General features: G+C 34.8%; 1 protein-coding gene across 1 annotated transcript in view; it reads left to right on the top strand.

Annotated features, from left to right (window-relative positions):
* Dscam1 (Down syndrome cell adhesion molecule 1) overlaps window positions 1-26,450 on the top strand; it is a 501,009-nt gene that overhangs the window by 230,026 nt on the left and 244,533 nt on the right. Inside the window, exons 6-7 of the mRNA XM_072545256.1 lie at window positions 7,710-7,713; window positions 25,161-25,414. Of these exons, the coding sequence (XP_072401357.1) occupies window positions 7,710-7,713; window positions 25,161-25,414 (258 nt within the window). The remainder of the gene's footprint in view (window positions 1-7,709; window positions 7,714-25,160; window positions 25,415-26,450) is intronic.

The following is a 26,450-nucleotide window of genomic DNA, read 5'->3' as shown; positions in this document are numbered from 1 at the left end:
TAATAATTAGGTACTATTAAACGACACTAAAAGTAACATTAGGTCACAAACAAAATAAACACATAAATAGGTTAAAATATTATTCTAACCTTTCTTACTATTTCAACCGCTAACAGCAAATGGCATTCAATAACATGACATTCCCCCTTTTTGCTTGGTTCGTTCTGACTATCCCCGTTTTTGCTTGGTACCGCATATATTTAAATGCTTTTTTATCACTGACTGTCGCCGTTTCAGCCTTGAACGATAGTTGACATTAATCTGCTATATTCAGAGTAACTGTTACCAACCTTAACTCGAAAAATGAAAAAAACTGACATTCCCCCTTTTTGCAGTGTATTCTTCATATGGTTTATTACAATATTTTTGTATTTCACAGTTTGCTTACAAGTTTCGTCTTAATTCTATAGAGAAAATTAATTCATTTAAGTGAAATGGGAGCATACATTTAGTTATTTCAAGTCTTCATAAAAACATGCAATATTACATGTATAATATCATATGCATCATCATCATCATCTTTGGCTCGACAATCCTCTGTGGATCCTGTCCTGCTCTAACACGAACGTTACAACATCTGGTTCGACATCGAAATTAAATCTTTTGCGCCCTTGATCGTTTATAACTCCAAATATTTTGCGTAGTATCTTAAACTCGAATATTTCCAGAAGTCTTTCATCCTTCTGCGTTAGAGTCCATGTTTCCGCCCTGTATGTGAGGACCGACCTCAGCGGTGTTTTGTACATAATAATTTTAGTTTCCTTTGGATATTTCTTGAGTGGAATTGTTTTTAGAGTCAATAATATGCCCTTATTAACTAACATGTACATACTTGGTTTTGTCTTCGTTGAATAAACGTTGACTAAACCGACCTGTTTCGACGCCGTTTCCAATTCTAGGAAATATTGCTCAACATCTCGCTTGCTACGCCCTATTATGTCAATGTCATCAGCGTATGCTAAGATTTGTATCGATCTATTCTAAATAGTACCGCCGTCTCTAATTCGTGTAAAATCATATGCATAATATTCTGTTGTTTTTCCCATTCTAATAGGATATGTATTAAATCTCCATATTTTCCACAGCTACAGTTTAAATTAGAGTGTCTGATTCAATTTATAGTTTTTTGAAGGTGTTATAGGATGGTTTGATCTTATTCTATTAATAGTTTCTATTAAAATTCTCTTGGACTCGGAATAAAACTATTTTTTTAAGAAGTTTGGATTGCTATTATTTAAAGGATGACTCTCTTTCGGATTCCATATAATTTGCTTGCCATTTTAATCCAAGCCAATGTTTACTAGGGACATCTATATCTGATATCGGTAGAGTATTGATGTTTATATTTCCTGTGATTGATAATCCATTTTTGACCGGCATCTACTATTATGCTACTCTTTATCCCGGAATAACCGTCGATCCAAGCAATAATAATTTCTCCTCCGAGTTTGAAACCGCGTAATACAATTTTAAAATCTCTTTTAAGATGAGTTAATTGCTTGGATACAAGGCAGGAAAATACCAGTAGAGTGGCTCAAATTGGAGTTCGTACCATTGCCCAAAAAACCAAGAGCAAAAGTTTGTGAATACTATAGGACCATAAGCCTAATGTTGAAGCTGTTTTTAAAAGTTATCCACAAAAGAATTTACCAGAAATGCGATGAACAAATTGCGCCCAATCAGTTTGGAGTTGTGAACGCCGTTGGTACGAGGAAAGCTTTATTTAGCGTGAAGGTATTATTTCAGAAGTGTAGAGATGTGAGCTGTGATGTTTTTGCATGCCTGATTGACTACAAGAAAGCTTTCGATTGAGTCAGGCATGAGGGTCAGCAAGTGCTGAAGAGGACAGGGATTGACGGAAAAGACCTGTATGTAAAAAATAACCTGTATTGGAATCAATCAGCGGTGCTCCGAATAGATGGAGAATATACAGATCAGGTCAAAAGCTAAAGGGGAGTGAGACAGGAGTGCATAATTTTACCACTGATATTCAATCTATACTCGGAGCACATTTTTGAAGAGGTTCTAAAAGATATTGATGAAGGCATCTCAATAAATGGAGTCGAGCTCAATAGCCTGCGGTATGCAGATGATACAATGGTGTTTTCCAATACCATAGAAGGGCTGCAAAACTTAATGAATAAAATAACGGAACTATATAGACTGGTGGAGGATGACTTTTACATAGTACCTCTTTATATTTTGAAAGATTTCTGTAGCTTTCCGCCAGAAGTGGAGATTTTTTCTTAAACAAGTATCTTTAAATCAAATTTAAGATAGCTAAATGATGTACATCTTTAAGAAATACCGGGTTTTTACTAACTAATGGTACGAGCTACATATTTGTCAGTGACGTCGCAAATTCAATGGAAGTTCAACTGACCAAACTTTCGGTCCACTCTGTATAAATAATATCATAATTGGCAGTAGAAGACATACATATACTATAGTAGTATAATTTTCGTTTCGAAGCAACATATTCCAACATTCAGACATAACTTTTATAGCGTTTTAGTAATTTTGTCGTTATAATCTTTTGCAGAACCAACAAATAATGTCCCGCCCAAAAAAGACGGAGAAAAATTCACTGGTTGGAAAGACATAGTAGCTCATGAGGCAGCTACAGCTTGGTTAACTTGTAAGGTATCAGGTTACCCAGTACCCAGATATTTGTAAGTAGTATTTTGTCTCTGAAATGGTCGGGATAATCTTTGAGTTTATCCTTGGCGGAATCGACTTTTTAATTACATTTTTCCGCATGTTTCTATCTATGTTTTGTCACGTGTACAAGGTCAAAACTATAAATTGTTATCATCTACCCAGCAGATTATCTATGTCAGCAGACTAGCATAAGCCTTCTCTAAATGTTTCCAAATTTTGCTTTCTTGTGCAGCTGCCAAATAATTTCCTGTTATCCTTTATACGAGGATAGATTGATATTAAACTAGCCTTTGATAGATGACGCTACTTGATACCGAATTGGTTTCGATGTTGACATTTGCCACTCATGACATGACATCTGTCAAAATTTTAAGTTTTAAAAACAATTAGTTTGGTTTTTCTAGCCGTCAAAAACAAGCAAATTTTGTGTTTTCGGAGAAATGGAAAAAGTCGAGTATCGTTCGGTGATTAAGTTCCTCCACAAAAAGGGTAAAACGAATGTGCAAATCAAAGCCGACCTGGACGAAGTTTATGGTGAGGTTGAACCTTCATTAGCAACAGTAAAATTTTGGAAAGTTGAATTTGTTCGTGGTCGTACGAGTGTTTTTGATAATGAGCATCCCGGGAGGCCATATGAAGTCTCCACATCAACACAGTCCATGACATGATTATGGCAGATCGTCGAATTAAGCTCCGCGATTTAATAGAGGTCCTAAACATTTCCTACGAACGCGTACACATCATTCACCATCATTTGGACATGAAAAAGCTATCCGCGCAATGGGTGCCGAGTTTGCTGACAATCGATCAAATGCAAAAACGTCTGCCCACTTTCGAGACGCTTCTGGCGATAATACGGCGCGTCCGAAGGATTTTTTGCCGATTTATCACCGTTGATGAATCCTGGGTGCATTATTACACACCGGAAACTAAAGAACAGTTAAAAAAGTGGCGCAAACGCGGCGAAGGGCCGCCGAAGAAGGCAAAGAGTGCACATTCGGCCGGCAAAGTGATGGGATCCACATTGACTACTTGGAAAAAGAAAAAACAATCACTGGTGAGTACTACGCAGCATTATTGGATCGACTCGATGCCGAATTGCGTCGAAAACGCACCGGTTTGGAACGCAAAAAAGTGCTCTTTCACCAAGACAATGCACCGGCTCACCGATCGACCGTCGCCATGGCAAAATTACACGAATTGGGCTATGAATTGGTTGAACACCCACCGTATTCCCTCGACCTTGCCGCCATCGATTTTTTTCTGTTTCCAAACCTAAAAAAATGGCTCGGAGGATGCCGTTTCGCAACAAATGATGAAGTCGTCGCTGAAACTTCGGCCTATTTTGTAGAGCTCAAGAAAAAGTACTATTAGGATGGGATAAAAAAATTGGAACATCGTCTTACTAAGTGTATCGAGCAAAAAGGGGACTATGTTGAGAAATAAATCGATTTAATTCCAAAAAACTTGTTTTTTTTATCAAAGGCTAGTTTTATATCAATCCACCCTCGTAGATGTTAAATTCATCCAGGCAGGTAGGTAGTCGTGCTTGATTCATTTTATCAGCCAGCTCTTGCTCTTCATTCTACAATCGTTTTTGTCTAGCGTGATCTTGTAGAAATTCTCAAAATTTGAACGGCTTATCTTGAACATATATTCAGACACGGGGATATAACTTCCTTCAATTATTAATGGCAGGAAAAATAGAAGGAAAACGCGGTCCTGTCAGACGTCAAATAACATGGCTGTGTAACATCAAGGAATGGACAGGACTAGACCTCCAAACCTTAATCAAAAAAGCCCAATTTAGAGATGAATGTATAAAAATCATCCTCAACCTCCATTAGTCCCGACCGGCACCTAAAGAAGTCATCTTTTTTATTGTCAGATGATCGCCCCATCTTCATTTAAGTTTGCCACCGTCTCTATGATATCTTCTACATTTCGATTATTTCTCCTTACAATGGCTTACTTTTTATACCCAAATACAACTATTTTTCGGTATAAAAGTAAATTAATATGCAGTGTACAAATGTAGTAAAGCAACTATAAGAGTTATCATCATCATCATTCTGGCTTTACAACCCTGGGTGGGTCCTAGTTTCCTCAAGAATTTCTCTCCAGTCGTCCCCATCCATCGCCTTCCTCCGCCAAGCACGGATTCCCATATTTCTCATGTCTTTATCGATGTTATCAAGGAACCTTGTTCTGGGTATTCCTCTTCTTCTCTGACCAATGGGTCTATCAAGGAGCGTTTTTTTAGTTGGGTCATTTTTTCCATCCGCATTACATGCCCTAAAGGGCCTGCGTAGCGCAAGCGGTAGGATGCTTGACTCGCGAGCCGGTGGCCCGGGGTTCGAATCCCACCGCCGGCAAGAACATCTAGACATTTTAAAAATGTCTATAGGCCCCAGGTCGACTCAGCCTGAATAAAAATGAGTACCTTGGGTAAAACCAGGGGTAATAATAGACGGTTGAAGCGTAGCACTGGCCATGTTACCTTCCTTGTATACCGTAGGCCCTAGATATAGCAGACTACCCTGCTATACTCCCAAAGCCGCGACAGCGGTATAAAACGGGAGACTATTATATTACATGCCCTATCCAACTCAGAGACGTTCTATCTTAATATGTTTTACGATATCTGGTTCCTGGTATATTCTATAAAGTTCGAAGTTGTATTGTCTTCTCCATACTTCATAGATTCGCCTTAGTACTTTTCTTTCTTTACTTCTTGTTAGAGACCAGGTCTCCGAACCATATGTTAGGACTGGGCGTATTATTATTTTGTAGAGTTTTATTTGGAATTCTCGATATCATTGTGGATTTAAGAAGAAAATTAAGCCCAAAATATCCGTGCAAATTCTGCTGGTTACCGGTAGTATTATTTTCAGTGTGAAGGAGGACTCCCAGGTATACAAATTCGTTCACTGCTTCGATGACGTCGTTTTCTACAACAAGTGGTCATAGGATTGACGGTTGCGTACTTATTTTCATATACTTCATTTTGTTGGTGTTTATTATTAAACCCATTTTTGTAGCTGATTCTTTGAATGTTACATACGCCTCTCGTACAGCGTTTTCCGTTCTACCAACAGTATTGATATCATCAGCATAGACCAGGATTTGCACTGATTTATTTTTATTATATATTGAACCAGTGGTTGTAATATCTGACATACGTATTACTTGTTTTAAAGCCAGATTGAACAGTATACAGGAGAGAGGGTCTCACTGGCACAGCCCGCTATTTGTTTTAAAAGGTTCAGACAGTTCCCCCTGAATTCATACTCTACATTCAACTTTTTTAAGAGTTAGTTTTGTTAAATTTACCAACTGATTTGGTATTCCTAACTCTTTCATTACTTTGAACATTTCTCTTCTATTCACAGAGTCCTAGGCTGCTTTGTAGTCTATAAATATGTGACGAGTATCAATGCCATATTCCATTGTTTTTCTAACATTTGTTTCAGGATTGCAATGTAATGAATTGTCGATTTATCACCTCTGAAACCAGCCTGGTATTTTCCTACTATAAGAGTTACATTTGCCAAATATTGATTTAAAATATGCTGGTTGTATGTTTTATGTCTGAATAAGTTAAAATGCAAATTTATCAATTATTTGAATAGTGGGCGTGTATGAAAATTGTGATTGTACGCTATCTTTGATGATAAATGCTTCTTTTCTCTCTCCAGGGCAGTGGGGCTCTGGAATATCGTGGCTTACTTCTTACACTCGGATGGCGAGTTATATAAAATAACTGAAGAGTTACTCTCACCTTGATTACACGAATACTGATGTTACTGTGCAAGCCGAAAAGTCTCTAAGTATCTCTTAAGAATATGAATGCGGTGTCTACACGACTTATTAGGACGTATGTAAGACACACACACACACGCTTATTAAAACTAAATATGAAATGAAATAATAAAATAATGATGAAAAGGTTTCCAATGTGAGTCCGTAATACCAGTATATGGGAAATGAGTCAATACTCACAATCTTAAGTAGTTTTTATTATTAAATGATGGTAAATTTTGGGCTACCGGTTTCAAGGCTTACAACATTTGCCCCACCATCAAGCCCCAGTACGTTAGTCTTATTTATATTAAAAACTACAAGCTAAAACAACATAAAGGTTCGTATACATATGCGATCCGCCCGTTTGTAGCATGTTCGTTAGATTAGTAGGTGTTTTCAAGTCGCGCACTAACGGCTTTTTCAACGAAGGCTTTGATGGTTTACATTACATATTTGGACGGGATAGCGAAAGGTTTGTGGGTTCTGGCGCGTCTGAGTATATAAATAATTGATAGTAATGGAGAGGTTGGAAGAAAATATAAAATTTATTGATACTTACCGTGGAAAATCCCTATTGTGAGATCCTCAACATAAAGACCATTAAGTCGATCATAAGCTCGAAACCCTTTCGTGTTTTAAACAGGATAGTGTGCTACCAACGTCGTTGCTTCTTTTCTTGTTGTACAAATTTGTTATTATCAAGAAAGCATCACTCGATCACAGAAATGGCGTAAATTTTATCGCGCGAGCAATTACTAAATGTTCGTAAGTGTTCTTTGGATCGAGGAAGATTCGTCAAAATGAAAATTTTTAACTCATTTGATTATTGTTTTAGTTTATTGAAACATATTTCAAATAAAATTTGATTAAAAATTGAACTGCAACATACCAGTAGATTTCGAATAACCGTAATTTGAAAAGGGCTTATGAAAAAGACTTATATGTTTTTAATTTTCGTTAAAAACTTACTGTCACTTTTTACCCAAAATATTCCAACATTCAGGAAAATGCTATATTATATATTTGGTATATTATATTCGGAAGTCGGAATTTTTTATAGAACCTACAAACAACGTTCCTCCTAAAAAAGATGGAGAAAAATTTACGGGATGGAAAGAGAAGACATCTCAGCATAAATCGGCGTGGTTGACTTGTCAAGTATCAGGTTATCCTTTACCTAGATATTTGTAAGTACAATTAATGGTTACCCCCTCTTCCTTTAGTCTCATCCCCATTTAGTAAAGGTGGGTCATAACTTGCATCTCGTTTTCTTTTTATTTTATATATATATATATATATATATATATATATATATATATATATATATATATATATATATATATATATATAATGGCTATACACCCCAGTGTGGGGTTAAACCGCAAATGCTTTCTAGATCCGATTTCTTAAGTGGATCAGTCTTTTTTGTTTATCTTATCTTCTTGACAATATCTCTCCATTTTTTCCTGTCTCTAGTTCTTCCTCTCCATTCTCTGACTCCTGCCCTTTGGAGGTCTTCTTCAACTTCTTGCAGCCACTTTGATCTCGGTCTTCCCCTTCTCTTTTTTCCTCCTGGATTCCATTCTATCATTGCGTATGTCACTGCCTCATCGCCTGCTCGCCAAATGTGACCTAACCATCTAACTCTGCATTGCTTTATTTTAGTTACGATGTCTTCCTTAAGTTCTTCCTTAATTTCTGCATTTGTTCTGCTTCTATATTCATTTTGCTCTGTTCTGATTGGTCCTAGTATGGTTCTCATAATCTTTCTCTCTGCTATTCTTAAGTCTTCTTCATCTTTTTTAACCATCGTCATTGTTTCTCCTGCATATAATAATATTGGCCTAATTATGGTGTTATAAATGCTCATCTTACTTTTTTTAGTCAGTGTTTTGCTTTTAAGTAATGTTTTGTTTGCAAAATAAGCTTTATTCGCTGCTAATATTTTTTCTTTTATTTCGGATTTCCTTTCTCCGGATTTACTTATTGTAACTCCTAGGTATTTGAAGTATTCTACTTCTTCAAACTCAGAACTTCCTATTTTGATTTTTTCTTTCACTGGTTTTTTCCCTAATCTTAATATTTTTGTCTTTTCTTGATTTAATCTTAGCCCCATTACTTCCCCTTTCTCTCTTATTTCTTCTAGCATTTCTTTCATTATTTTTCTGTTCTTTGCAATAATAGCAATATCGTCTGCATATGCAATTATTTGACCACCTCTTGTTCTGAGATTTCCTTTATTTATATTTCGTAGTATATATTCTAATGCTAGATTAAATAGCGTTGTTGATAAGGCATCTCCTTGTTTCATCCCTTTATTTATAATGAATTCCTCTGTCTCTCCTCTTTGTGTCTTTATGCTTATTTTTGTAGTTCTCATTGTCATTTCTATTAATTTTCTGAGTTTATGTGGAATTTTTAATTTTTTAAGTGCTATCATTAATCCGTTCCTTTTAATTGAATCAAATGCCTGTTTGAAGTCTATGAATAACATTTCCAATTCTAATTTATACTCGTTTGCTTTTTCCATTATTTGTTTTATTGTGTGTATTGCATCTATTGTAGATCTTCCTTCTGTGAATCCACATTGGTACTGTCCTACTGTCTTCTTTGTGATCTTTGATAACCTCTTTTTTATTATTGATGTCAATATTTTATATGTTGTATTTAGTAACGTTATTCCTCTATAATTTTCACAGATTTGTTGGTCTCCCTTTTTATGTACTGTTATGATCTGCCCTACCTCCCAGTCCCCTGGCATTTTCTCTTCTTTCCATATATTTTTCAATAATGCCAGTATTTTTCCTCTTAGTTCCCTTCCCCCGTATTTTATTAGTTCCATATTAATGCCATCTTTACCAGGGGCTTTTCCATTTTTGCTTCTCTGTATTACTTCATCCAATTCCTCTAATGTTGGTTCTTTTGAAATTTCGATATCTACTTCATCTGCTTCTTCTTCGTGCACCGTTTCCTCCTCGTTATGCATTTCTTCTTCGGTTGTTTCCTCCGTCAAGAGCTCTCTGTAGTAATCTCTCCATACTTGTTTGTATTCTTGGTCCTCTATTATCACTATTCCCTCTCTATTTTTTATTCCGTTTGTTTTGCCCTTGTATTTTTTGTTTTGTTCTTTAATTTTTTTGTAAAAACTTTTCGTATTTCTGTTTGTTCTTTCCTGCTCTATTTCCTGCATTTTTTTGTCTACCCATCTTCTTTTATTTTGCCTTATCACTTTTTTAGCATTCCTTCTTAATTTTTCATATTCTTCTCTGTCTTCCTCTTTATCTGTTCTTAGCCATTTATTTCTGGCTTGCACTTTTTTTCCTGTTATTTCTCTACATTCTTGGTTATACCATTCGTTTTTTGTTTTAGCCTGACTTTTACCTATCTGCATATTTGCACCTTCTTCTATTGATTTTTTGATCGTCTCCCATTCTGTGTTTATATCTTCTGCTTTATATTTCTCTTTTATTTGAACTGTTACTGCCTCTTCATACTTTTTTCTTACTTCTTCATTAGTCATTTTATTGACATTCCACTTTTTATGTTGGTTTTTTTGTTTTGTTTCAATTTTAACTTTTTGTCTTATAGTGGCTGTGACCATGTAGTGGTCTGAATCTGCACACGCACCTCTGAACGTTCTTACATCTTTTATTGACGATTGCTTTCGTTTATTAATCATTATGTGATCAATTTGACTATATGTTTTCTGATCTGGTGACCTCCATGTTACCTTATGTATTTTAAGGTGTTCAAATTTTGTTGAGCTTATTAACAAATTTGTTCTTGTTGCTAGGTTACATAGTCTCTGCCCATTGTCATTCGTGTTTTCGTGTATTGTATGCTTTCCTGCAATTTGTTGTAAAAAGTCCTCTTTTCCAATCTGGGCGTTGAGGTCTCCTAGTACAAATATGACATCTTCTTTGGGTATTTTTTCTATCTCCTCTTCGACCTTATCATAAAAGATTTCTTTTTCGTCTGCATTGCTTGTTTCTGTGGGGGCGTATAAATTCAAGACTGATATATTAAATGGTTTGCTGTTGACTCTAACATAGGCCATCCTTTCGCATATTGGCTTGAAATTTATAATTTTCTCTCTTAGGTGCCTTAGTATCATGAATCCCACGCCTTTTTGCCCTTGTTTCTTTCCTCCTGAATATAACATTGTAAAGTCTTGTTTGTCAATCTGTCCCTGTGCCTCCCAGCGTAATTCTTGCAGTGCTGCAATATCTATTTTATACTTTTTAAGTTCTTTTTCTATTTCTAGCATTTTTCCTGGAGTTAGCATGGTTCTTATGTTCCATGTGCTTATTTTCAACTCTTTATTTTTTTTTGTTTTGTTGTCTTCGTTTTTTATTTTTGTTTTCTTGTCTATCTTTCTTTATTGCACTTTTGTTGTACCCGGGGTTATCTGCAGTCATTTCCTGTTTCTTTGCCTCGTCCGTCAACGAATAATGCATCGTCTCATCCCTTGCTAGTTTTTTGAACCACCTCCATGATGGTCCTCCAGCTGGTTGGTGTTTCTATTCCATCTCCTTTCTAGACCATCTATTATAAGTTTGTTGGCTTTAATTTGGACACGTTTACCTTTCTTTATTTCATCTTTTGCTATTCTTCGTATTTCCTTCTGTATTTGTAATTCCTCTGTCGTTAGATCATTGTTTATATATATTTTTTCTTTTTTCACTTCTTTAAGTTTACTTTTGTTTTCCATAATTTTTGTTTTTTCTTCTTTGTTTGGCAGTCTGACTAAACATCTTTTTATTTTACCTTCTCTTTTTAGTTTTAGTGTATTATGTGTATATATAAGTTACAGCTGGACTTATTTTTTAAATTGATATTAAATAATGATAACTGATACTAAAGCTCTTACATCGAGAATTTGTTTTGATATTATTGATTTCTCTATTTTATATTATGTAGTCTATCGTTGACTGTTAACCTTGTTGGGGTTTATGGGGAAAAATAATATAGTTACCTTTTTGGAGATGATATTCACTCAAAGCTAATAGAAAAATATTAGCAGAGAATTTTTATCTGTTTGTCACCCATCCTAAACACCTTACCTTTATAACTGTTTTTAAAACATACTAGTTTTGCTAAAACTGTTTTGAACGAAAAAGATTATTGGTATTCCTATCCCAATTTCAATGCATATTTCAGATACTTACTTCATTAATTTATAGAGCCGACAAATAACGTTCCTCCTAAAAAAGATGGAAGAAAGTCAACTGGATGGAAAGAGGAAGTTCGTCAGAATACTACAGCTTGGTTGACATGTCAAGTGTCAGCTTATCCCGTTCCCAGATATCTGTAAGTGATATTAATTCAATTAATAAGATATAACTTATAACGAAGATCACTAGATCCTGTTTGATTTCTTTTATCGGAACATAAAATGAAATTTTCACTCTCTTTACAAACTGGAAGAAGTAATTAACAAATCGAGAACACCTTAAATGGCATCGGATATATTTTAAGACAGTTCGCTATAGAAAACAAATTGAAATTCATCAACATGCAAATCCAAACTTCTGGAAGCTATTAGATGATGTTAGGAATACTTTATTCCGACAATATGGTACACAAAAACAAATATGGAGATTTATAAGAAACCTAGGGAAAGAAATGGCAGAATTGAAGGAATACAATAACATACCAGCAAACGAATGGGAAAGATACCTGACGGAACTGTTTAAAGGAAAGGAAAATAATAATCAACACAATAACGTACCTGGATTAAGAAACGAAATAGAAATTAATTTTCATGAAGTAGAGATAGCCATAAATTCACTCAAAAATAGAAAGTCACCAGGACCAGACGAAATAACCAACGAGCTTCTAAAACACGGAAGAGAAAGTATAACACTAGAGATGACAAAACTTATACAAAAACTAATATTACACTGCAATATACCAGACGCATAGAGAAACAACATAATGATACCAATGTTCAAGAAAGGAGATAAAGAAGACCCCAACAATAATTATAGAGGTATAAATCTACTGAACACCGCACTTAAGCTTACCATAAAAGTCCTAACCAACAAAGTCAATAAACTAACAACTTTATCAGATGAACAACAAGAATTCAGATCCGGAAGATCCTGCATAGACGCCGTATTTGTACTAAGACAAATCCCAGAAAAAGCCATCGAGTACAATAAACCATCTATGTTTTATAGACCTGACAAAGTCTTTCGATCGCATCCAAGTTGAAGACGTCTTACACCTATTGTATAAAAGAAACATCCCAATCAATATTATACAAACCATCGAAAACATCTACAGTAGAACCTCGATTATCCGAGCCAGCCCGGACCGAGCCTTCGCCGGATAATCGAAAACACGGATAAATCAAAGACCTCAATTTATTTTTTTAATAATTTATTTAGACAAATACATGTGTCAAACGAAGAGCAGAAACGTGATACATACAACATACATGTAACAAAAAATAAAAGTACATACATATTATTATTTCTACATAATGTATATGCTATGAATAAACATTACATATTTAAAAAAAAAATCATTTAAAAAAATCACTAATTTTGGTTTGTTTTTGAGCTTCGTAACTTCTATACTTTATAATTTCCTTTATGTTTTTAAGCTGAAGTACATGAATGTCATCAGCTCCAGGCTGTTCTTCAAAATATTGAATAAGTACATTTACTGCATCCCTTGTCAGCACAATTCTCATCATCATCACTACTTGTGTCAGAACTTTCTGTAAGATAATCGTCATTTATAATCTGATACCCTGTTTCTTGGCGATCACATTCTATCCATTCCTGTATTTCGTTATTGATCGTTTCTTCCAAACCTTTGATTTGTGAGGCTATAGATGTTATGTTTTCGACCGATAGCTCACCTTCATTTACGTGATTATCGTCTTCATCTTCCATATCTTCTCAGGTCATTATTTTATAAAATGATTTTTTAATATGATCCGTTTTCACTTCACTCCAAGCCCGAGCTACAGCATAAATTGCCTCTTTTAAATTTAGGCGTTTCCAAAATCCCACAATATCACATTCTCCCAACAGTTGAAGCATAAGGTCTTTCCTGTAAAGCCTTTTTATGGCCTCGATAACACGTTGGTCCATTGACTGGGCAATAGATGTTACATTCGGAGGAAAATATGCTACGAATATGTTCCCATCTGCTGACTTTAGTTGCTCTACATCAGGATGCGATGGCGCATTGTCCAGTAACAGTACAGCCTTTGGTGGAAGATTATTTTCTTGTAGATAAGCTCTAACTTGAGGTATAAATTTTTGGAAAAACCACTGTTTAAAAATTACACGATCCATCCAAGCTGCCTTTTGATTATAATAATCAACGGGCAGTGTTTTTATATTTTTAAAAGCCCTCGGATTTTTGGATTTTCCAATGACGGCTAACCTAAGCTTATGGGTTCCTGAGGCATTAGCACAGCATAAAACTGTTATACGGTCTTTGCTTGATTTGAAACCTAAAAAAAATTATTTTGAAAAATACTTTATACGTAAAGAGAATTAAAGCCAACCTGGTGCACTAGTTTCTGACCCTGCAACAAGGGTTCTTCTCAGCATTGCTTTCCAATAAAGTCCAGTTTCGTCTGCATTATGAGATTTTCAAAATCGTAGCAAAATTCTACCATAGCTACATCATCAGCACTTAATTTCTCCCCTTGAACAGCTAATTCTCGTATTCCATGACGTTTTTTAAATCTGTAAAGCCAACCAGAAGATGCCGAGAAGGTGCCTTTAATTTTCAACTGCTCGTGAAACTTTTCAGCTTGCCTAGCACACATAGGTCCTGATATTGGAACCCCCATTGATCTTTTCTGCAAGAACCACTTGGTCATAGCATCATCAAGTTCTCGAAACGTAGACCCTTTTAGAGATTTCCTGTCAGAAATTGCTTTTGCACTGTCCGCTTTAGCTACAAAGCTGTGTAATTCGGATTTTTTCTTCACAATGTCACGAACTGTTTGTTTCCCAATATTATATGTTTTAGCCAAAATAGCAACACTTATTTTATTTTCAAATTGTTTCAAAATTTCCATTTTTTCCTCAATAGTTAAAACATTGCGTTTACGCTTTTCATTAGCACCCGTACGCTGCATTTTGTGCGCCTGTTTACGTTCAATGGTTCAACTAACGAACCGGTCAGCAGTTGACGAAAATACGAGAAAACTTGGGGATTCCCCGAAATGAATGTTTACACGGTGCATTATTCAGCGTTCATGGGCGCCACCAACCTCTGGCCGTTAGCCACGGATAATCCGCGCACGGATGATCAATTTAATATGCGGCACGGAGAATCCACCGCCCGGATAAAGCGCGCACGGATAATCGGGGTTCTACTGTACTTCTATAATCGAATACAGGCAAACAGGCCACCTTTCGATGGACATTGGAGTTATCATATCGGCTCTAATACTCCTCTATTTCTTGACATTGTTCTGTTTTTTGTTTCTTTTTGGCTTCTATTATCTTTCTTCTGACGATATTCTCTTATATTCTTGGAGATTTTCTTTGTTTTTTTTTCTGGTCCATAAGTTTAACTATTTAATCGGCCATCCACGATTTCCGTTACTCTTTCTACATCTTTCTTCAGATGTTATTCTTTTATTTCTCTCACTTAAAAAAGATAATAACAATGAAATAAATAATTAAATAAGTAATTAAATGTATTAAAAATAGTAAAAAAATAAAATATTTAACTAAGCACTAAATATTTTTCCAAGCCATAATAATGGCAAAACTAAACCAGATCTTAATGAAAAACGTGTACAACAAATGAAATATAAAAAAACGATTCATTTTGCATGTTTGCATTTCAAGTTTATGTCATTTGCTCAAACTGCCAAGGCCGATTAGCTAAGAATAACGTAAGTATCTAGTATTACCGTCACCTCAGAATTAGAAATCCATATCCGTACCTCAGTAGAATTCTCTTTTCAGAATCGTCCAATAACATTCCTCCAAAGCTCGTCGGAGAAAGAACTTTGGGGAAGATATTATCGTACGGTCAACAAAACGACGTTGTTATATTGTGCCCTATAGTCGGTTCGCCGTATCCCAAATTCAAGTAAGTTGATAGCTCGAAATGTACTTAACAATTGTGATATTGGATGTTACTAAATTACTACAAAATTACTTTTGTATGAGTATGATACGTAAGTTTTCGGTACAAAAATGTGTCTTAAATTATTTTTAACATGCTACAAATGCCATATTAGACCATATAAGGACATATATCCAAGCAATTTGATTAACCCAGTCTGAGAGACTTACACACCCCTTAGAATGACATTCGGGTATTACAATTCATTGAAGCGAATTGTATTGATTCGTGTTATCAATCAGGAACTACTCCACCGCGGTCCAATGCTCCAGGCCATCCCTTTCCCCTCATAGCACTCTGATACTCACGATATCCTAACCTGATCAATGCAGGCTAGCGTGAGGCTCTCTTTTCCTGCTTTCTCTAGTGACGTATCATCGAACTGAAATTGCTTGCTCGGTCCTCGAGTCTCCGCTCCGAGCTGCGCTCCGTTTGGCGACTCGGTGCTCGAGGATGTGGGCCCTTCGTTCCCAGGTTTTGGGGTTTTGTTAATTTTTTTGGATCGCTGTCGCCTTTTTGTTAGTATTTTTTGATTTTTTTGATGGCCGAAGCCTTTATTTATTTATTTTGAAGGTTGTCCTGAAAATAAACATCTAAAACAAATTACTTAAATTTCCAGTGTTGCGTGCTGGGGCTTCTTCTGTTGGTAGAGCTACGAATTATCTAGACTTTATGTGTTTACCAGGATTTGCTGTTTTGGTCTTTTCTGCCTCCATCGATGGAACGCATCATATCTTACTATCCTTCGTAGGGTCGGGCTTGGGTGATTCTCTAATTCTACAAACCTAATTCTGGCTTTTTCTGCCATTTTATCTATCACCATTACTTGTTAGAGTTCTCTAAACAGAAAGCGTTTAGCCACGTATCTGTCACGTATTTGCCACTTCTCTGAGGATGTTATCGTAGGCTGCTTGTATTTTCTTTTCATTTGAATTGCTTCTGTGTCCCCGTGTGAGAAATGTATATGTAATTATTGGAGGTATGATGCTGTTTATCAGTCCCATTTTCGTCTTTATGCGCAGTTTAACATATATTACCATCCTTATGTACCGCTACAACACTGCATGGATCTTGGCGGACTACACAATTGTTTTCTATAGAAATTGCTCGATTTTCCATAGATTTGTAGTCAAGTGGGATGTTTATTTTTTGTAAATCTGATTGGATGTTGTCTCTCCATCGTATTCTCATACGGTGTAGAGCATCAATAGACTTTTCCCTGTGGAGACCGCCTCCCAAACCAGGTTTATGAGTGTTTCATTATGAAGTATATTTAGGTGCTTTTTCCACCTTAGTCGTTGGAACTTAATGTCCTGGACAACATCATTATCATTATAAAGTTTTTTTGTTTCTATATTTATTTTGATTCTATATTGATTATAATCATAAAAACCATCGGTACCAAAAAGATTAGGTTGATGCAAATTGAATTTCAAATTGTATTTTCTTTGTTTCCAATTAAGCAATTTTCTTTATTTTATTTTTAATCTGACGTAATTCGACTAGAGACATCTAAATAACGCATTACCAACTGCCGGAGATGCTTTAGTTTTGTTATAAATAAATTTATTTATTTATACTGCAGTCGTCAGACGAAATGCCACTGAAGCTCTAAAAAGCATACGAACTAGCTGAATTTTTCTGAGAATGTTAATTTTGTGACCCCAAAAAATATGTAAAAAGTTTACTATTACCCCCGGCTTCCCCCTAAAGCTACCACCACTCGTAGGGGAAAAACTGCTGTTATCACCTAACTATTTTTCCAAAATTCTGAATGCCACTTCTCATATCTAAATTTGGTTGATTTTTCACAGATCCGCCCTAGTCTTTCTATTACCTTTTTTGTGTATTGAGGAGTGTATGCCACTATTCATTGGTTGGGGACAGAATATCGATTTCTACATATTTTAACAATTTTTGAAACCAAACGAAATGGTTTTTCGGTGTCACAGTTGGGAAGTTCGGCATGTTTTGTTCAGAAGCACTTGCTTTGCCATTTTCTAATGACATTACGCCTTTCTTTAGGATGTTTTCGTCTTTCTTTTAGGATGACTTCCTTTTCTGTTGTTCTTTTCCTTGCCTGGGGCTGGAATTGTGTGATTACCGTATACTTTTCTAAATCTAAACAAAAAAATTAAGTAAAAGTAAAGAAATTATTGTTTACATATTACATGTATATGTATTCTGTTATTTTCAAATATGTGTAAAAATTATTAATAGTGCCTATTCGTACAAAAATAAGTAGTAAGTTAACCTAGTCAAAGAAGTTTTCGTTATAAAAAATACTTCGATTTCTGATTTTATAGAACCTACAAGCAACGTAGCACCGAAATCTTCGTCCGGCAAATACGGCAATATTTTTCTATCGGGCAACGTCCTACAAGACGTTATAATAACCTGCGAAGTATCAGGATACCCTGCCCCAAAATTCAGGTACTTATTTCTGATTCTATAGCTTTATTTTATAACTTCCTATTTAGAACCAACCAGTAATGTAGCACCCAAAAATGCTGGACAGAGAATCGACGGAAGTATTCTAAAGGAGTACTCTTTCGGAAGCGACGTTATTATCACTTGTGATGTCACTGGGTACCCAGTTCCTAGATACAGGTACTAGCTTTTGTAGGTAGAGATTAAATAGACACACAGAAAAGGGATTGTTTTAAAGTTTGGTCAAAATTTAGCGCTGTCAGTAAACTGAATCCGTGAAAGATGAGGATTTTTGACAGTTTATTTCTCTGTCAACAAGCCTCAGTTTTTCCAATGCATTACTCTAAAGTGTAAATGAACAATAAACTACCTTAGTGAAGGGTTTCGGCACTGTTTATAGTTGTAAAAAGATTTAATACACTTGGTCTGCACTATATGTAGTTATTAAACCCGCTTCCAAATTCAGGTAAACTTCTTTTTTTAATCGCTTGCTAATATGTTACATATTTATATAGAGCCAACCAGTAATGTAGCTCCTAAGACAGCTGGTAAAAAAATTGACGGCAGTATAGTACAAGAGTATTCCCTCGCGTCGACGCTATAATCACTTGTGACGTTACCGGTTACCCTGTCCCCAGATACAGGTATATTATTTCGATAATATGTAAACTTATTTGTAAATTTAGAGCCGACAGGTCAAACCGCTCCAAAAATATCTGAGATGGACTTACGAAGCAGTTGGGTAAAAGCGATTTGGACATTGCACTGTGTGCGATGCTCAGGCTTTTCCTACGACCAGAAAAAGGTAGGTGCTTGCATTTAAGTTGAAAAAGATTGTGTTTGTGTTTCTGCATCTACTACTAAGACTATATTAACAGCAGTTGATTGTATAAATTTTTATAGGTTTAGTATACAGGACAGCGTCATGTCAGCTGTGGCATGCTGTCTGTAGCTGTGGCACGCTGTCTGTTGTTTTAGGATAGAGGCTGGTGGCGTCAGTGGCCGCCTTCACCAAAAATTCAGACTTACTTGACCACTTCCGGTGCAGAATCGCCCTTACTTATCTACTAGGCTTTTGGTTTAGTTTTTTTTCCTGCTACTTTCTCTTCGTTTTGACATTTTAGTTTTGAAGATATATTTTTTGCCACTCTTTATTTTTCCAGTATTTTCCCCCCTTATAATACCAACCAGGTTTTTCAAATTGTATTAGGACTTCCTTTCATGTTCCAGCTCACTTTTTTTACTATTTTTGCCCTTTATAAACTTTCTTTCCCATCTTTTAACGTCCTTTATTAGATTTTTTTGTTGTGTTTCCCGATAATTTAGTTTTGTTTCTCGGTTTTACTTGAAACCACAAGCAACTTATGTAGTTGACCCTCAGTCTCACTAACAATATTCAGTTCAATATTTATTTTCACTAAAATTTAAATGTTCCATTTTGAATATTCTGGGATGTCATTCAAATGTTTATGAAAAAACTAACGTTCGAAATAAATAAGGGTAGCATAAAGTTACTTCTTTCTGAATTAAATGGAATTAAAAAATTAAACATTTTTGAATCGTACAACCTTAGCATAATTTCTAGTTCAAAAGCCTATTTCTCCATAATTCACTTCCTATTCTTTCTTGGATTGATCATATGTGCATTAAAATCACCTTTTATTATGCAAAACCTTTAATACGAATTGAATAATGATTTACTATATTTACAATAAAAAAGTAGATATTTTGAAAATATCAAACTAAAATTTCCACCACTGATATTTTTGTTAGTAGTTTTATCATTTTTTTTATATTTATTATTGATTCCCGTTTCACAAACTACTACTACTACAAAAAATATACACTTTTACAAGAGCATAAGCCTGTATCATTTTAAAATAGATACTACAAGCCACGGTAAGTTGACATTGCTAATACCTTAATTTATTGCTTCGTAAAGCTTTTTAAAAACGTTCTAAACTTTTATTTTAAAATCGACACTTCTCACCGCAAGGGTACCAACCAGAAGTAGGATATTTAATTGATGTTTTATTTATAGAACCGACCGGCTCAGTAGGACCACAGCTCAGTTCGGAGGACCATCAATATAAAAGTTGTTAAAGCAGGAAATCAGCAGTCGCTCTATGCCCTGCTCAGTCATTTCCTGTTCCGTATTTTAGGTAACGGTTTTCGTAACAGAAAATAAAACAACGTTTGTGTTCTATATTAAAAAAATGTTTTATTGGAAGCTCGAATTACTATTTTTATTTTATGTTACAGTTATTTTATGTTATATGTTTCTATTTTAGCTGCTTTCTGTTTTAAGACATATCCTAAAGTTTCTATCTATTAAAATTACATATATCTACGATTTTACATCATTCTACAAGTAATTTATTATATGATATCTGTTAAGGTGACCAGATGCTGTTGTTTGTTGACACAATTTGGGTGTTCATCGAGTTCAATGGCCTCCCGTTTTAATTTCTTTTTCTGTTGATGTTTTCTCTTATATTATTACATTTTTATTCATGTGCTAATCTTGTATCTTCTCTTGTAGGGTTATAAGATATTCTGTGCATTATTTCACAATGTTCTGATCTTGGTTATCAGTCGTAAGACTTCTAAAGTCTACAAATACCTTACATTTATTATTATTTTTGCTTTTTATTTTCTAGCAGTCGTTCCAGTATGTAAATGTTCTCTGTAAATGATCTACCTACCGATGTACCCTTTGTGACTTGCTTTATTTTCCCTTTTAGTAGCCTTTTGTTAATGAAGTATCGCTTATTGTGAATAGGTTTTTATGTGGACTCAAGTAATATCTCTTCGGCTCGTGCTATCTTATCTTGATCTTTATTATATAGTTTCCAATTCCTTTAATAATATTTATATTTAATCTTTTGGGCTATGATTTCTTTGCCTTTGTGTGTCTCTATGAAAAAAGTTTTCTATGAAAAAAGTGCCATCTTTCTTGTGTCCTATTTTCAATATTTTTAAGATTGCCAAGATCTTGTCCTACTATCATTCCTTATTATGGTGTTTATTTCTTTTAAAGGTATCATCCACTGACTAATTCTATAGTTGTGGAAATAGTAGTCTATGATACCTATATATGTAAAGTCATCATCATCAGTATTGTTATCATGATCCAGCTCTTATACCCACGACTGGACATATACCCGGCCCAATCTTTTCCATCCATCTCGATCCCAAGCGGTTAATATTATCAATTCTGCGCTTTAGTGTTTGTCTTCTACTACGTTCATTAGTTCTTGGTCTCCGGTCCAATATCTTGCATGTAAACATAATCTCGATACCTTCTGCCTACTTCTGTCATTCTAATAACGTTTATAAGGATCACATCGTTCGCGAAACAAAGATAATTTAACTCTTCTCCTTTAATCGTTATTCTTTTGTATCCCAGTTGAGATTTTTCATTGATGTCTTCAAGAGTAGTTAAAAAAGTTTTGTAGGTAATGTCTGCCAGATACCTCGTTCAATATTGATTTTATTGTAGAATCATGTAATTTTACCGTTAATATCGCGTTTTTGTGAGCCTTATGGATCAGGTTCTAATGTCGATGATCAATGTTGTCGATAGTCTTGCCAAAATCGACGAAAGCTAGAGTTTACGATCTGTTATACTCGACATGATAGTCAGGATACTCGGTTATACTCGATCTCAGGATTTGATAAAAGCTTAATGATTCAGCTCGTTCTTTGGATTGTTAAAAGTCCAGATTGATTTCCAAACGTGTCTTTACAATAGTGGTGACCAGATTATATAGGGGTTTAACAAATTAATCGGTCTACAATTTTCTGCTTCCATTATGTTTTCGTCTTGTAAGCCACATAGTTACAGCTTTGTTTTCATTTGACAGGCAGACATAAAACCTTCATTTGCTTAAACCTTTAGCTGATTTTGTAAGAGTATGATTGTCTTTCTAATTTTCTAATAGATTTTAATATTGTTTTGTTCATCATCATCATCATTTAACCCGGATCTATCCACTGCTGGATATAGGTCTCCCTCAGTCTTTTCCATGTATTTCTGTTTTGTGCTGTTTGCATCAATTTTTGTCGATCCGTTTTATGTCATCAGACCATCTTGTTGGTGGACGACCTCTACTTCGATGTGCTTCTTGTCTCGGTCTCCACTGTATTATTCGCTGTGTCCATCTGTTATCCGACATTCTAGCTATGTGCCCCGCCCAGTTCCACTTAAGGGTCATAATTCTTTCTATGGCATCTGTCATTGTTTTTGACAGATGCCTATTGTTTTGTTATGTGCTTTTAAATCATTTCTTTTGGTGGCGTTGCCGCTTCCGCGCATCTCTACCTTCTTCCATCAATTTCTTGGTTTCTCGGCTTATTTTTCATCTTTCTTTTTCCGTGAAAAATGTTTTTGTTCACTATCTTTAATAGTTTTTACTGTTTCTTCGTCTTCTTACGTCTACTTTGAATCGGCGTATGAGTAGAATCGCTGGGTTTTTTGTCAGTTCTAGTTTGGGCTAGGAGAAGAAAAAGTTTATATTCATTTCCTAGAAAATTTGGCTTTTTATATATGTTGGTAAAGACTTTGAGTGAACAAATCTAAATTTTCCTATTCGATAAGTTGCATAATCTCTGTATAAATATGATCGGAAGTTGAAGCTTTCCCATTTTACATGTTTCATACTGCATATTTTATTCTAATTTAGTATAGAGCAGACAATTTAGTAAGGTATGCTAGTAACTTCGTTTATATTTTATGTTCTGTTATATCTAACTTCTTTTAGTCCTGTATGCTGCTTCCATTATCTATTTATCCTTTCGACTTTTTCCACATCCTCATATCTGTTCTTCAGAAACTCTAGTTCTTAACACAGTTCTTCTTTTACTTTATACATTACGTCTATGACCTGTGTTTATTGCGAAATATTAACTCTTTTTTGTTATTCCGAAGATCAGCTGTCTTGCCATCTCTTTGGTGGTCTTCCTGGGTGACTTTTTTCCTTGGTTTTCCATCGCTTACAATTATTGCAGTCTTTCTTCCTTCACTCTCTTTACATGTTAATTTTCCAATATCCTCTTCGTTTTCTTTCCCACCACATCACATCATTCCCTTGGACATCACATTTTTGCTGATATCATCGTTGTTTAGTCGATCCCGTCTAATTCTCTCCACATAGATATTAATGTCTTTATCTCAGCTCTCCTTAGTAGGTCAGTAAAGAGAACAAAAGCTGAAAAAAAATTTATACAGGTTTTTGAAGGTCATAAAAGCTACATGAAGGATAGCTGATAACAAATCCCTTGAAGTCGTACAGTTGATTTTGCTTTGTTTTTTTTAAACTATCATAAGTATCTATCAAATTCTCCAATATCCTCTTCGTTTTCTTTCCCACTACATCACATCATTCCCTTGGACATCACATTTTTGCCTGATATCATCGTTGTTTAGTCGATCCCGTGTAGTTTTCTCCACATAGATATTAATGTCTTTATCTCAGCTCTCCTTAGTAGGTCAGTAAAGAGAACAACAGCTAAAAAAAATTTATACAGGTTTTTGAAGGTCATAAAAGCTACATGAAGGATAGCTGATAGCAATCCTTGAAGACGTACAGTTGATTTTGCTTTGTTTTTTTTAAACTATCATAAAAAGTGGAAAAATCATTTTTTGACATATAAAAACGTTTCTTATACGTTTTAGAGAAAAATTATTCAAATAAAAGTTGTAATCTTAAAAAGGTCTTTACTTTGCGAGATTTTTTAAATTAGAATACATAAAAAATTGATCGAGATAATTGCAAAAAACCTTTATTTTTGCAGTAATTTATAAATGTTATAATTTTGTTTTTTGAATAATGACATGCAATATAACTACTTGAAATTATGGCACTTTGGGCCTGTGGACATTGCCACTCGTTTAAATGTTGCTGATAACGTACATTTCCTGAAAAATGTTTTACTTGATTCGTTAGATGATGTGTCTTTAATATTCGGCAAAACTTTTGGTTTTCACATGGCGGCTGTCCGTCCACTTTAGCAGGAATCTACCAGACTTGCTTGAAATAACTACGAAGACCACTGGATTAGAAGAGGCGATCCAGTTGCGTGGCCAGCAAGGTCGCCGGGTTTTAATCGTTGCGATTATTGTGTTTAAGGATACATAAAACATTTGTTTATTCCGTTTCGATACAAAATAGTACAAAGCTCTGGCTAAGAGTACAAGATGTTTACAACGAACTTAGAAATAAATGGAATTTTTGCAAGAATTCGACGTTTCTAAGCAAAAGGGCAAATATATGCATAGAGACTAATGGTCATGAACATAGAACATCTTTTGTAACTATCTACTTTTGATACTTCGTAATATACTTTGTTTTTAAAAACCCTTATGTCGGTAATTGATTATGTATTTTAATTTAAAAGCAAATTAAAAACTTTTTAAGATTTACAAGTTTTTTGAACCATTTTCTGTAAAATGTATAAGAAAAGTTTTATAGGCAAACAATGTTTTTTTCAAAGCAAAATCAATGGTACGTTTTTAAAAATTTGTCATCAGCTATCTCTCATATACTTTTTAGAACCTTCAAACCCCTGTATAAGATTTTTATGTGAATCGATGATATTTTCACAGATAGATTAACGTACAGGACCTTTTTTTTTTAGTTGTATCAGCTCTTATTTCTGTAGTATATATAAGTATTGGTCAAACGCCGGTTTTATACACTTTTCAATCCTAGATGCTTGCTTCTACACACAATGTCTCTTAATAAAGCTGCAGTGATTGTTGCATCTCTATCATCAATTATCTTTTGCTTTAGTTATTTTTCTTTTTATCAGTCCATGTACCTCTTTATATTTATTGTTATTTGTGCTCTTGCACTATCTTCTCTCGTCAATTAATTCAAGAATCTCTTTGTTCATCCAGGGTTTTTTCGTTGGCTCAGGTTTTGTTCATTCACGTAAGCTGGTTTCATATCTTGCCTAAATCTTCCGTTCTTCTATCTTGACAATTTTTTCTTTTGCCCTTTACAGTTTTGATTCAGTTTGACAATTTTTTCTGTTGTCCCTTTACAGTTTTGATTCAGTTCTTTACGTTCCTCCTCTATAATTAAATTATTTTTAAACTATAACAGCATTATATTCTTAATCTAAAATATCTTTTCTTTTTGTTACAGGTGTATAAATTTATCGACGGTACAAACCGCAAACAAGCAGTTATCCTGAACGACAGAGTAAAACAAGTGGCCGGCACCCTCATCATTAGAGAAGCAAAAGTGGAAGATTCCGGAAAATATTTATGCGTTGTTAATAATTCCGTTGGTGGAGAAAGTGTGGAAACGGTGCTGACTGTGACAGCTCCATTGAAAGCAAAAATCGACCCCCCGATTCAAACGATCGATTTCGGAAGACCTGCGGTGTTTACTTGCAAGTTTGAAGTAAGTTTTGGAGAGCTGTTCAATAATTCTACGACCGTTAGTTACACACTCCCAAAGTTTTTAGTAGAAAGTGAAATATTTGCTTGATATCCGTTCTATGTTAGCAGAAACAAATTTTATCATTAACCCCTTACTGAATGATTTTTTTATTTTTATAAAAAAAATCTATGATTACAAACTTGACTTCACATTCTTGACTTGATTTCAACATTACGGTAAAAATATAAAAAAAAACCTACTTGGTTAGTTTTGGTATTTTTTTATTTTTTTTGTGTCATATATGGCACACTATGCATTAAAACAAGATTCAAAAATAAAATTATAAAAAAAATGACGTTTATTACGCACTTCTTACATATTATGAAGCTTCTGAACCACAGGGATATTTGCATCTTTGCCTTTTACTACACCATAATGGAAGATGACCGTATCCATCTGTTCGTATATTTTGCATTGGAATATCGATTGCTGGACTCCTTCTTTTCTTGTTTTGTAAATTTTCCATAGCTCTACATGGACGACGCCTTTTTGTAGCAAAAACCAGCTTTATTAATTTTTCGTAAACACTCTGCTACTGCCATTTTGAAATCTGCCAGAGCTAAATTATTATGCTCATTGTAACTTCTTCTCAAGGAATCCACGCATTGGCAGTCATCAAATCAATAATATGGAAAAATATACGCATGTACCATTTTTTGGATCTGAGTTTGATCCTATAATATCTCAACATTGAATCAGGAGATCTACTTCCCCTATATGCTAGTTGTAGATCGTTACAGCTTTTGGACATGGAACCATTATATGTGTCTTATCCTTTTTCGAAAACCGTTTAAATTCAACTGTGGCATACTCCCAGCATATGTTGATAAAATGTTGACTACATTTTTTTTAATTCAGCCTCTTTTGGCATAGTACTGTTTGGCACTCTGTTATTCTAACTGTTCCTAGTGCTAACATACCCTGTTTCGTTAGATAAATTGCAATGGAACGCTGTTGAACCAATTATCAAAGACTATTTTGTGTTTTTTA

Source organism: Diabrotica undecimpunctata, chromosome 9, assembly GCF_040954645.1.
Source record: "Diabrotica undecimpunctata isolate CICGRU chromosome 9, icDiaUnde3, whole genome shotgun sequence".
NCBI lineage: Eukaryota > Metazoa > Arthropoda > Insecta > Coleoptera > Chrysomelidae > Diabrotica > Diabrotica undecimpunctata.
Note: the sequence above shows the minus strand (reverse complement) of the source record. Positions and strands in the feature narration are given on the sequence as shown.